The sequence below is a fragment of the Amblyomma mixtum genome, chromosome 1 (genome assembly GCF_055824585.1).
Source record: "Amblyomma mixtum isolate Tamu chromosome 1, ASM5582458v1, whole genome shotgun sequence".
In the NCBI taxonomy this organism is placed as follows: Eukaryota; Metazoa; Arthropoda; class Arachnida; order Ixodida; family Ixodidae; genus Amblyomma; species Amblyomma mixtum.
Genome location: NC_143012.1, coordinates 76,338,373 through 76,350,775, shown reverse-complemented (window position 1 = coordinate 76,350,775; position 12,403 = coordinate 76,338,373). Strand labels below are relative to the sequence as shown.

General features: G+C 50.9%; 1 protein-coding gene across 1 annotated transcript; it reads left to right on the top strand.

Annotated features, from left to right (window-relative positions):
• Positions 1–2,052: 2,052 nt before the first annotated feature.
• On the top strand, positions 2,053–10,831 carry LOC149366812 (uncharacterized). Its single transcript, XM_089552472.1, has 3 exons — positions 2,053–3,521; positions 5,513–5,750; positions 6,598–10,831. The coding sequence occupies exons 2-3, from the start codon at positions 5,664–5,666 to the stop codon at positions 7,345–7,347; spliced, it is 837 nt and encodes a 278-aa protein (XP_089408598.1). The 5' UTR covers positions 2,053–3,521; positions 5,513–5,663; the 3' UTR covers positions 7,348–10,831.
• The last annotated feature ends 1,572 nt before the right edge of the window (positions 10,832–12,403 follow it).

The window sequence follows — 12,403 nt, the reverse complement described above, 5'->3', positions numbered from 1 at the left end:
GCGCGCAAGAATTTGGTTCTGGCGCCTGAGCTCATCTACCTGCTGCTGTAGGGCGGTTTCGGTAGGACACAGACGGGTAGGGGGCTTGGAGACTGCCCTACTCCATCTGCTCACCTGTGGTTGGACGGGTGCCAAGGGCGGGAAGTCTCTGACGTTGAAGACCGGGGGAACCGCTTGGGTCCCGGACTTGACAGGTTTCCACAGCGGCTGGCGCTTTCTTGGCCTTGAGCGGAGGAGCCTGCTTGGGCCCCGTCTTTGTCTTCGGCTTGGATCCAGATGGAGAGCTCGGATTGATGTCTTTCAGGAATCGCCCGGCACAGCCGGGAGCTCTGGTTGAGTGGCTGCCTCCGCAGATGAGGCACCTCGGAACACACTAATGTTCCGCTGGGCCGTCAGGAGTGGCACCAGGAAGCTTTACCCGGCAGCGTTTGCAGCGCCCCGGCTGCGGTCACGGACACGCATCGGCCCGATGGCCCACTGTTCCACAGCGGTGGCATGCAGGCACTGTCGTCATGTACAGGCGAACAGGAAGCCGTTCTTAGCTCTACAACACCGTTCGTGGCACCTTGGTCCCCGGGAAGGTGATCACCGCAACTGGGGTTCGCCCCAGCTTGCGCACAGACACCACATTTCCTTCCGCACTGAGTTTGCGTTTAACGCTTTCGGACGTTTCGTCTGGCGAAACAGTCAAGGCGCCTCGGCAGAACGCACCTGAGAGTTTGGTGTGTCCCCGGAATGGTAGCTCGTGTTCCGCTACCGGCACCATAAAAAATTCAGGGGGCACTTTTATTGCGAAAGCAATACTAGTCGCACTTTTAAGCCTTCCCGTGACCCAGTCGCAGTTGCGTTTGACTTTTAACCGAGTGAATATGGACGACCAACTCGTAGGTTATGGGCGACCAACTCGCTCCGTTGTTGTGTTGCGTGGGGCGTTGATGCGGGCGCGTTCTTGCGAAGGGCCAGGAAAATTGCCGCTGTGACGTCATACCAGCTGTAGATTATGGGCGACCAACTCGCTCGGTTTCTTTTTTCACTCCTACCATCCTCTCTTCCCTTACGGCGCGGTTCAGGTGGTCGCCTATATATGCGAGACAAATACTGCACCATTTCCTTTCCTCAAAAAACCAATTTACCAACCAATTTACCAAGCCATAGGCCGTCGGCGTTCATTGTGTTCATTGGCGTTGACCACGTTTTACACTCAGATCATTTTAAAGAAAGGATGTGCGCATATTGGCGCCATGGGTTAGTGGACGCCTGAACTGTGCTCATTGGCCCATGGGGTGATGAGAGAGATAGAGAGAGGTGTGACGACAGGGATTGACAAGGTTGGGCCAGAAACGCAGCCCTAAAGCGATAGGCCATCGGCGTTCATTGTGTTCACTGGGGTTGTCAACGTTTTATACTCCTATAATTTTAAGGAAAGGAAGACGAGCGCGCACGTCGAGGCTGTGGCATGCCAGTGGTGTGAATGACGTCACTTCCTCCTAGCACATGCGCAGTATGGTCGTGCAAGAGCTTGCGAAACGGCGAGACTGTGGGCATGTAGCTCATGCAGTAGTATAGTTACGCGCAGATGTTGCATTCGCAATCCTCCAGGTTTAACCAGAACTAAACCGCGGCCAATTTTTTTCTCTCTAAAGGGCTGCAACGCGAAAGCTTATTCTGGCGCATTTTTTTTTTATATTTTATTCTAATTTCTTATCTTTCTTGCTTTCTATTTTCACATTTCTTTATTTGGTTATATCTTTATTTTCTTATGTTTATTGCTCTTCTATTTTTCTTTTTTGTTTTATTTTTTTCTTTCGTTATATTTACTTTTTATTTTTAGTTCATGTTTAAATTTTCAAATTTTGTTTTTTCGTTTTATTTTGCATATTCGTTTCTTTTCTTTTGTTTTTATTTCTCATTTTCTTTTTTTATATTTTATTCCTTTTAATTGATTTATGAAACCCATGCATTCGCCAGATGCGCCCTTATTCAAGCTCAAACTTGTGCCCTTGCAGCGGAGTGGTAGCGTCGCCGCTTCAAATATCATAGTTCGATTTCCAGCGCCGACAGTTTCTTTTTTATTGACGCCGAAACGCGGACAAATCTGCCGATACGGATGCTAACGATAGTATGAGGCATTAAAGGAATTCGCCTTAATATCCAGGAGTAGCTTCTCCGCGGCGTCGACTGATTTCAGCGCACATTCTAGCACGATTTGGTCCCAAACGGGCCACACCGCAAGTCCCGAATTTGTGTCGTCCCCTAGGATGCTGCGGACTGCAGCGCCGGCTTGTCGAGGACCAAAAAGGGCTGAGGCTTAGCTAAGGTTAAGGCTAGTCAGATGCGAAGCATATTGATGGCTAGGCTGGGTAATACATGGCTTTCCTTGGTTGAATACTTGGTCATTTTAATACAACCACTAGAAGCCTTCGTCGTGGGGGAAGACAACGGCATGGCTACAGCGGAACGCCGACTAACCCCGAGACGCGTGTTGGGTGAGCGCCTGGATTGCCACGGAAGCCGCGTCCGCCTTCCCGGTGGAGCGAGCGTTTCACCTACACCGAGTGTGAACGCGCGTTCGAAATGCGCGGGAATGCCGCTCGAGGACATTCCGGCGTCTGTGCGATGGCATCGTTCTCCCTCTCCCAGCGCATGACGGCGATCTGTCGTGACGTCATTGTGTCACGTGGTGTGACGTCACCATACTACGTTGTCTGCACGGCGTGCAACCGCAGCGACAGCACAAGTTGGAGCCCCGTCTCTCATCTGTCGTGACGTTATTGTGTAACGTGGTGTGACGTCACCATACCACGTGGTCTGCACGGCGTGCAACCGCAGCGACGGCATGAGTTGGAGCCCCGTCTCTCATCTGTCGTGACGTCATTGTGTCACGTGGTGTGCACGGCGTGTAATTGTCACGAAGGGCTTGGGATACGTATTGTAATATGCTTCGCATAAAAGTTGACTTGAGGTCGACCGTGTTTCGCGGTTTTAGCACCACGATCATGTCGTATTTTTCGATGTGGGGCGTGTTCTGCGGCCGCCACCGGAGTTGCTTGGAACGCTTCGAGGCTGCGTTCAGCGCACTCCCGCCCTGCGTATCCGCAGAGCTAGCCGGCGCCTGTTGCTGGGCGGCACCAGCACCAGCGTCCCTCGATGCAGCCGCCGCGTTCTTCTTTCCGCGCGAGACGCGGACCATATCCTGAAGGTATTGGCGCCGAACGGTTGGTAGCGTTCCGTGGACCCTGGAACTGATACAACACGCTGTCGCGTTCCACTCATACAGGCGAGGCTTTGTGCGGAAAACGCTTTCCCCTCTACGCCATTTAGACAAAGTGCCCCCTGAATTTTTCTCCGACGGCAGCCCCTATAAGTGGAAGAGCGCCACGTGCACGTTCAAAGGAAGAATTTACTCAGTAGAAGAAGAAAGAAGAAGTGCCGGCCATGGAGATCGAGCATCTGCCGTAGAGCCTTCTCTTGGAGGTGTTCGGGCACCTGACGTCGTTTGACTATGTATGCGCCTGCGCGGGGTAAGTCGACAAACGTTGCGTCAGATTTTGAAACAAAGTTGCGGCTCAACAGCTCACGGCCCAATTTCCATCTGTAAAAAATTCCACATTCTTGAGTCCCATACTCTTTTGAAGCTTGGGTGGGCATTATGGGACCTTCCTCTGCACCTCAGTGGTATACAGACGCCAGGGTGTCGCGAATCGGATGGACGCGTCCCCGACTGATGAAGGGGAACGCTTTCGCGTGCAGTTTCGAGGAAAGGAACAAGGAAATCAAACAAAACAAAACGAAGCCGTGTTTATATTTTAAAGGAAATGAGCCAGTAAAAGATACGAAAACATCAAGGAAAACACTCTCATAGCCTTAGTCGCTTTGGGACGTTAAACCCCATAAACCAAACCAAACCCACTAGAAACGCGTACAACTCTAGAGACAAAAAGGAGAGAGTTCACCGGATACAAAGTGTCTCATTTGGAGCGGGATGGCCTTGCAGGTGACACAGACGCGGGTTGGCGAGTTGCGATGCGTCGCTGGCGTGGCGTCCAGGGAGGCGGTGGTAGAGATCCAGAAGAGGAGGAAGGGAGATGACACGGGAGACGCTGACGAACTCTTGTCAGTCGCCTCCAAGAACTGGGCAGCAGCAGGAAAACCGTGGCCAGGTCTTGTCGATGGCGTTCCAAAACGCCGTAGGCTTGTGCAGCCTATCCAAGGAAGCCTTGACAGCAAAATGGCAGTTGCAGTAGGCGTGTGTCGTGGATTCAAGGGAAGTTGACGGCAGCACAGACCCGAAATCTGACGGCTGCCACCTCCACGGTTGAATGAGGCTCAATGATCTTGCGTCGATGATCCAAGGGAAGTCATTGGCAGCTCGGATCTAACGTCCGACAGCTGCCACTTCCACGCTTGAACGAGACTCGATGATCTTGAGTCGATGATTCAAGGGAAGTCTCTGGGAGCTCGGATCAAACGTCCGACAGCTCCCACTTCCACGCTTGAATGACTAGACTTGTGGTGCGGTGTCTTCCCCAACACCTCGGTTTCCTGACACGTAGCCTTACCCTCCTCGCGCCTGCCTCGCGCACACCACTCGCGCGCGCACGCGCAACGCGGGGCTGGCACGCACGGCGCTCCGATGTTCGACGCACCACTGTCGACACTCCGCGTTCCATAAATCCGTCGACAGTGTGGTGTGCACATCAGACAGGGTTCCCTTGCAGTCACGAGGAAGCTGGTCATCCTGATGAGACTGGCGTGCACCAAACTCATCTACAAAGGCGCGTAAAGCGGGCAACTACTGATCACTCAGGATTTTCTAACAAGCTGATCTGCTAAAGGTGCAGAAGATGAGTAACTAGCGATAAGTCAGTAATTTCAGTTTGGACGGGCGCAGCCGCTGGCCGGTCACGGGTGGCGTCCGAGATTTCAATGGAGCAGATGAAATTGATGTGCAATTTCAATTTCAATGATGTGCAATTGAATTTTTCGGATTGGTGCCAGTCCAGGGCTTCTCTTCCGCACGTATTATGTATTCCCCTGTAGAGTGGCAGAAATCCGAATAATCACCATAGCGAAGACCATGGCGTGGTAGTAGCGATAAAGGGTTCTCTCAATATGTCGACGGAGGTGTAAGGTTCGTGTAGCAGGAATAATACTCAGGCAATGTATTCCTCAAACGTTCAGAACGTGGGAAATTCCGCTCGCAACGACACCATCAGTAAGCGGCAAGAGAACATTATGCCTCCATTCCCACGTCTTTATTTGTACCCTCTCCAGTTCAGAGCGTTGAGGAAAATCACCGCGCCGGAATCCTTCATGTATATTTTGTCTGAATGCATAGTGGTCAGATCACTCTTAGCTTCAATAGATTCTGACTCTACGACGGTGAATTAACGGCTCATGAACATCGGAATTAATGAGATTTGCCTCTTCTAGAGCCCACGTATACGTTACCGCTTACATTTGTGTTAAATAAAACAATGCGGCAACACTAGCGCACGCCTCTTCATTCCAGGGTATGTCGCCGATGGGGGCGTGTGGCACGCGACTTCTCGCTGCGGCGCGTGCTACGCGTGACGTCGTTTCCGCTCAAGGCTCGACAGGTGCGCAGCCTCCTCGAGACCCACGTCGACGCCAACATCGTGGAACTGCACATAACCAGTTCCATGGACACATCCACCGCGGAGGATGAGGAGAGAGACTTTCCGCGGCAGTTCTTCGCCTACCTGGCCGCGCACTACCCCTCACTCAGGGTGAGCGTTTCATGGCATCAGTACTTAACGAAGTGTCCCCTCGTTCAAACCCGAGCCCTAAGTCTTATACGAGCGGTATGGGACCGGAGTAGTCGATGTGGAAGAAACACGTACATTCTGTAATAAAAGTAGCGCTTCTTTAACGCCAGCAATTGTTGTCATCTTCAGTTAACAGGATGTCAAAGTTTTAAATGAAGAAAAAGGAATGCTCAGTCATTTTTATCAAGATGCCTTCCCTCATCGATAACACCAAATTACAAAACATGAATGAGCTGCTCTAGGTTCTGGGCCCACTCTGGACGATGACGTAGATGAAGTTATATTTTTCTTTTCTGTCGACACACCAAGCATGAAAGCGTTAGCCCTGGGATCCAAAACTCCATTGCAATTCGATTTCAGCTATTTAAGCGCTCTTGGTGACTGACCGGGGTTTGATGTTTAGAAAATTAAATTCTGGACATCAACGCAGCGGGAAAGGCTGCGCGGTGGCCGAATCGTTTTAGGCATAGAAAAACGATGCTGCTTTGTTACCACTCTTGTTGGTTTAACACCTGCTCGGTGACGAAGTTTTTTCATGCCGGAGACCGTTGGCATAGCAACAATATGACGCTCCAGTTGGCTTCCTGCCAGCCAATATGGGAAGAATTGGCGCTGACGTCTGGATTGAATGGATAATCCGATATATGAAAGTTTACCATCTCTAGCGATCCCATACAGCGCTGTTGTTGTTGCCCAAAACACTGAAACGTCAACTTCTTGATAAACACGCAACGGATAAATACGGGGAATGGCCACTACAAGTGCTAGCGTACTAAAAGGATCTACAAGTGTCCTCACTTATTCGCAGGTCTTGCACATCACTCGCGGCTTCCTCTTCGACCACCTTCGAGAGAACAGGGTCACAGTGTGCGACCTGCCACCGACGCTCACTCATCTCTCACTGCGCCAGGCGTGGTTAAGTGCGGAGCGGTTCTTCACCGCCGAAGCGGGCCGTCCATACCCACGTGATCTCCGGCTGCTGGACCTCGCCGACTGCGTATTCGCGTCTGCCATCGGGCTAGCCAAGCTGGAGCAATTCCCGTCGCTTCGTGCCCTTTGCTTCGAAGGCTGCTACCTGTTCAACGACAAAATCTTGACCGACGTACTGCCCGTGATCGCCAACCTCGTTGTCCTGGATATTGAGCGCACGTACGTGAGGGACGCGGGTACGGCCATGGTGCTCTTGCACGGTCAGAGCCTTCGTGTTCTGTTCTTGGGACACACGGCAGTCACGGGAAAAGCATTCAAATCGTTCTACAGGGAAACGGATGGAAGCCAAAAGCTATGTCTGACGCACCTATGCCTGAGGAACACGTTTGTGGCCGAGAAGAGCCTGTACAGACTGCTAAGCGTGGCTCCCCGGTTGCAGTGTCTCGCTGTAAGCAGCCCACACATCACGGAGCGTGTGGCGGATCGTGTGCGTAATGCCGTGCCCAGTTCTTGCCGCTATTTGGAGGTCTTACCAAGCTCCGAGCAAACAAGCCGCCCCTGCCAGCACTTCACCTTTGACTTCATTAAGAATTTGAACCTAGATGCCCCGCCAGGTGAAAACTGCTGAAGCGTCCTTTTTTCTTCTGTGGTTTATATGACCTGATTTTTCACCTTCAAGGGAACTCCGTGTGTTGACTCTTTGCTCACGTCCTTCTGCAGTTCGCCAGTCAACATAATTTGCGATACCCATGAAAGTTTAAGCAAAGCTTTGCGTTTCATAATTCTTGAGGTAATGATGGGTCTAGGAAGAATACTTGGTAAAAATATCGCTTAAATGATCAGAACAGAAAACCAGAATTACGTAATCACGGACAGTTGCTCTTCTTTTATATGAGCTGGCAGACACTATGAATGCAATGTTCGATATGTAGCCTTCGTTTTCAAGGCAAACCGAAATAAATGGTTTACGCAACGGCATTGTTTCATATCATTGAGCTTGGCACTGCGCCTCTTTGTATTCTTGAACGCGTCCTCCGGCACAACGTCCTGTCTCAACGTTGGTTAAGCTCCCTGAGGCTCCTCTTCTCTTGTTCACTTTTATGACCGAAGACAGTCAATGAAGATATTCTGCGCCGTTTTTCTCCCCTGTGCGCACCAACGGGAAATATTGTTTGATCTATCAGCAATATTGGACATAGCAGTTTGTCTCCAAGATTCCACTGAAGCCTTGTTATTTATAGATTCTAATCAAGGCTTAAGTTGTTGATCAGCGACAGTTGATGGCTGATTGGGCCTTCTCCTTCCGTGGTAGCCACACGCCGGGTTGTTCCCGTGTTCGCCGTGCTCACGCGGCGCATTTGTCCTACCGCGTCATAACTCTTCCCTCCACGGCACCCACCCTCTGAATTCTTCCCGTGGTAGCCACCTTCGGGCCTCCCTCTCCTTTCCCCTAGAAGTGGAGAAGTTATGTCCCTCTTCACTCTGGCACCTGCGAAGCATGCCAGGTTGCCAGTCAATTTTGCTTCATTTTGTTTTGCGTTTCTTCTTTTGGCAGTCCGGTTCCCGACAGAAGGAGAGCGGGATTTACGTCTTCCCGCTTTGCCAAGTGCGGCAGGCACTGCACACAAGACTACAATAGTTTGGTTGATATGGTTTAACGTCCGAAAGGGACTCACTGTATAAAGAGATCCGCAGTGGAGAGCTCCGGGTAAATTCGACCACATAGGGTTCTAACGGGCACGGACGTCACACAGTACACGGGTTTCCAGTATTTCGCCTGCATCGAAGTGATACCACCGCGGCCGGGATCGAACCCGCATCTTTCTGGACAGAAGTTGAGTGCCACAACCACTGAGCCACTGCGGCGGCCTTCTGTTCATGGCGGTACAACGGACAACGGCAGATAAGAAGAATAAAAACTGAGAATACATACACTAGTGTACATCAACAATCATAATAAAATACCCAAACACACCCTGAGAATGAGAATAGTTTTCATTATGCCCGTATCAGGTTTCAAATGCACCACGTGCGCCATTTCTGGCCGTGCTCAGCGCCGCTGAAATGCTTTCGCTGTCTAGAGAACATGTTCGTAATCTGATACGTCTATTCTTCGAAGGTCCCAAAAATAACCCGGTAACAGTTTTTCACTAAGTTCTTAACGGCGCATTGGTGTCCACACCAGGTCTCTCTCATATGGCTTGTGCTTTGAGTATCATCGCCGTTGGTTTTAGCATAGGATGCTGGTACGCTGCTCGTCTTGGACCCGGAGCCTGGTAAGCTCTCAGACTTTCTTCTGTGGTGCTGAAGGTAGGCATTGGCGTCGAGCTTCTCTTATCCCGTGACCTTTGGGTGCATGGCATCGAGCGTAGTGTCTCCCTCCGTGCGGTGGACGAGCCGAAAAGGTGTTATCCGAGTGGCCTTTTCTATAGCGGCTTTGTAGCGGAGTGGAGCGCAAAGAAGGATGACCTCCCAGGCCGTGTACTCTCAGTCGGCATGTCATGCATGTCGGAGATGTCCGCTCAAGAGCTCAGTGGAGCATGTGTGTGTGGAGGACTTTCCCTTCATTTCGTTTTGTTTTATCACCTTAAAGACTCCTTTCGGGGTTTTATATAAGCTGCTGGTTACATATCATAGGGGAGATCACAGGTTTTTGAGTGAGATGGAACAGTCGTCGCTAATGTCGATGGGCAGGAGATGGCATCAGTGACTGTCCTCTACAGGTTGTCAGATTGTAGCGCTGGATGGCTTGCGTCGTCTCTACCGTAAATGCTTTTCCGCTTCTCGCAATTATTATTTCACGAGGAGAGAGGTTATGTCCCGGCGGGTTGCGTTTCAGGAAGAGTTTGGACATTTCTTCTGCTGTGCAGTTGCGTTCGCGCTTTGGTTTGGCGCCCTAGGTAAGGGACAGAGAGAGAGAAAAACTTGAATGGTACGGCAAAACAGCGCTGACGGACGGGACGGAAGAATATGGGACAGACACATCTTCTTCCAGAGCGAGAATTTCAGAGATAAACTATACTGTGCGCAGGAATTCGGGCCTCCCAGGCCCATGGTTGCCCGCATGGCCCCACCCCACTCAACTCTCTGTGCTTAAAATGTCCATGACGCTGCAGCGCGGGCGGCGACGATCTTTTGTCTTGCTGAGTCCGTGGAGCGTAGCGATGTCTCCCAGTCCTCCCATGTTTGGAGTGGTCCCTGCCCGCCGGTTCGAGGCGAAGCCGGACAGGCCAGGAGGATATGGGTCATGTTTTCCTTCTGTGCATTGCACAGAGGGTAGGCAGGTGGGATGGTTCGGTAGTGGGAGAGGAGAGAGGGGGTTGGTATGGTCCGCATTTGCAGACGGCGCCTTAGGTGTTGCTCCCTGGTAGTAGGGAGGACTCGGGGGGTTGGTATAATTTTCTTTCGGCATGAGCATTCGCAATGAGTTCAGCGAAGGTGCACGCGCGCTCCTTTGAGAAACCTCCCATGAGGTCCGCCTGTGCCCGGTTACTCCACCCTCGGGCTAAAGAATCGGCGGCCTTATTGCCAGCGTTTCCAGAGTGCGCGGGCCCTAGATGAGCTCAGTGCTGCAGGAAGAGGATAGGTTCTGGGTCAGTATTTGGTAGCTGTCAGCGTAGACTCTGCCTCTAGCATAATTTAGCATTGCAGTTTATCAATCACTGAATAGATAGGTATCACTGGAGCTGCCTGCACAAGCGCTATAGCTATTTCTTTTGCTTCCTCGTGGTTAGTTCCCTGGGGTAATTCCTTTATAATTGTAGGGTTACGCGAAGTTGTCGCAACAGCTGCGGCTCCGTGCTAGTCACATGCAGCATCCACTCATACGGTGTTTTTTCATCGCCATATCGTTCATGAAGGGCCACTGCCCTGGCTTCCGGTTCCTCGCGGTATCGGTCGGGGTTGCATGTTACGAGGGAGCGGTGGAATGCGCAGCCTTGGACGAATTTCTTTCCCTAACTGCAGGCATACTCTTTAAACTCCAAATTCGCATCCCAGCTAATCATAACTCCCTAGGTGATGCAGTCATTGCCGCAAATATACTTTTGTTTTCGTCGATGACGTCGTAATGAGAACCGCAAGGTTCCGGGCTAGCTGGTGGTGCATTTAAATGGAAGAAACAACGCGAAGAAACACGGACACACGAAGAGAGCGCTCGTGTGTGTGTCGTTTCTTCGTGTGTCCGTGTTTCTTCGCACTGGTTCTTCCTTTTAAATGCGTCGTAAGAAGGTCGAGGAGTTCTATCCTGATCTTCTGGAATGGCCTTATTGGTTATGGGATTAACATGACAACTCCTGCTGGCTTAGTAGGTGCTATTCTTCGTCGCTCAAAAACTTCAACACGCATTTTACGTAATGTGCGGCATCGGTTGATACTGGTGAAAGGTAGTACTTTAGTTGGAAGTACTACTCGCAGATAAACAAGAGTTGCCTAGCGGTCGGGTCGCCGTGGGAGGCCTGCGTACTTTCTTCGCAAAGACAGTTGGGAACCAAGAGAAGGTACGTGGTCTTTGTGGGGCAATAGTGTTTAACGAGAATCCTCTTCCTCTTTTCCTCTTTTACTCGCACCTTACGGCGCTGTTCAAGTGTGCAGCTAAGATGTTAAGACAGATACTGCGCTATCTTCCTTTCCTTACCCCTTACCCTAGCCCATTATCATCCCTCCTTCCCCACTCCGGCATGCACTCTATGCCCAGAACCCTTCGCTTCTTCCCTCCACATCCTTTCCCTCTGCCCGGCGGACCCTCCCCCGCGGGACCTAGAGAACCTCAAGACCTGGGAGGACTGGGAGACCCTGCTGCGCTCGGAGGACCCGGCCGTGCAGACCATCGCCACCGGCCGTGCTGCCAGTGTTATGGACCTTCGGAACATAAACACTTGAGTGCAGTGGGGTCGTGCGGGGACCCTGGGGCGTGCCCCGAATTCCTCTGTAAATAAAGTTTTCTCTCTCTCTCCTTAATAACCAATTATTATTATTTTTATTATTCTTAGCGAGACCATTTTTCTTTACGAACTATGGATATTGGCGCCTGCAGACATCGGCGGGTGGGGCTGTTTTACCTTCTTTATACTGGACAATATTCAGCTGAGTGTCATAGTGCTGCGATGGTTCGAAATCGCTTGCGCTTAATGATGATGATGATGATGTCCTCGGGCTGAATGGCACATACCCACGGCGGGGGATTGGCCAGGGTGCATAGCGGATACAAACGCACTCATGTACAGGGAATGGAGTAGAATTAAATCTAAAATTTTGGAACGCAGAGCTAGAATTTGTACAATACAAAAAATACGGAGAAAGAAAAGTTGTGAATTCACATTCTAGCAGAGGAATCTACCAGATGAAATTATATAATCGTGAATAGAATCGAACACTGGTTTCAGGGCATATCCCTTGGCGCTTGCCCCGAAGGATAAGAGAATCGGTATAGATAGAGGAAGCCCAAGCCGAGCGAGGGGGATCTCCAAGCAAATTCTACGGAGAGCAGCGAGCCGCCGGCAGGAGAGGAAAAAATGTTCTATAGACTCAATTTCGCCACAAGACTCACAAAGGTTGGATATCGAAAGCCCCGATCGGCATAAATAAAGATTTAGCCGCGGTATCCTGCAGCTCAAAAGGGTCATGGACACCTCACATTGCCTCGAACTACACATCCGCACACTCCAAGGAAATGCCAGGTGTTG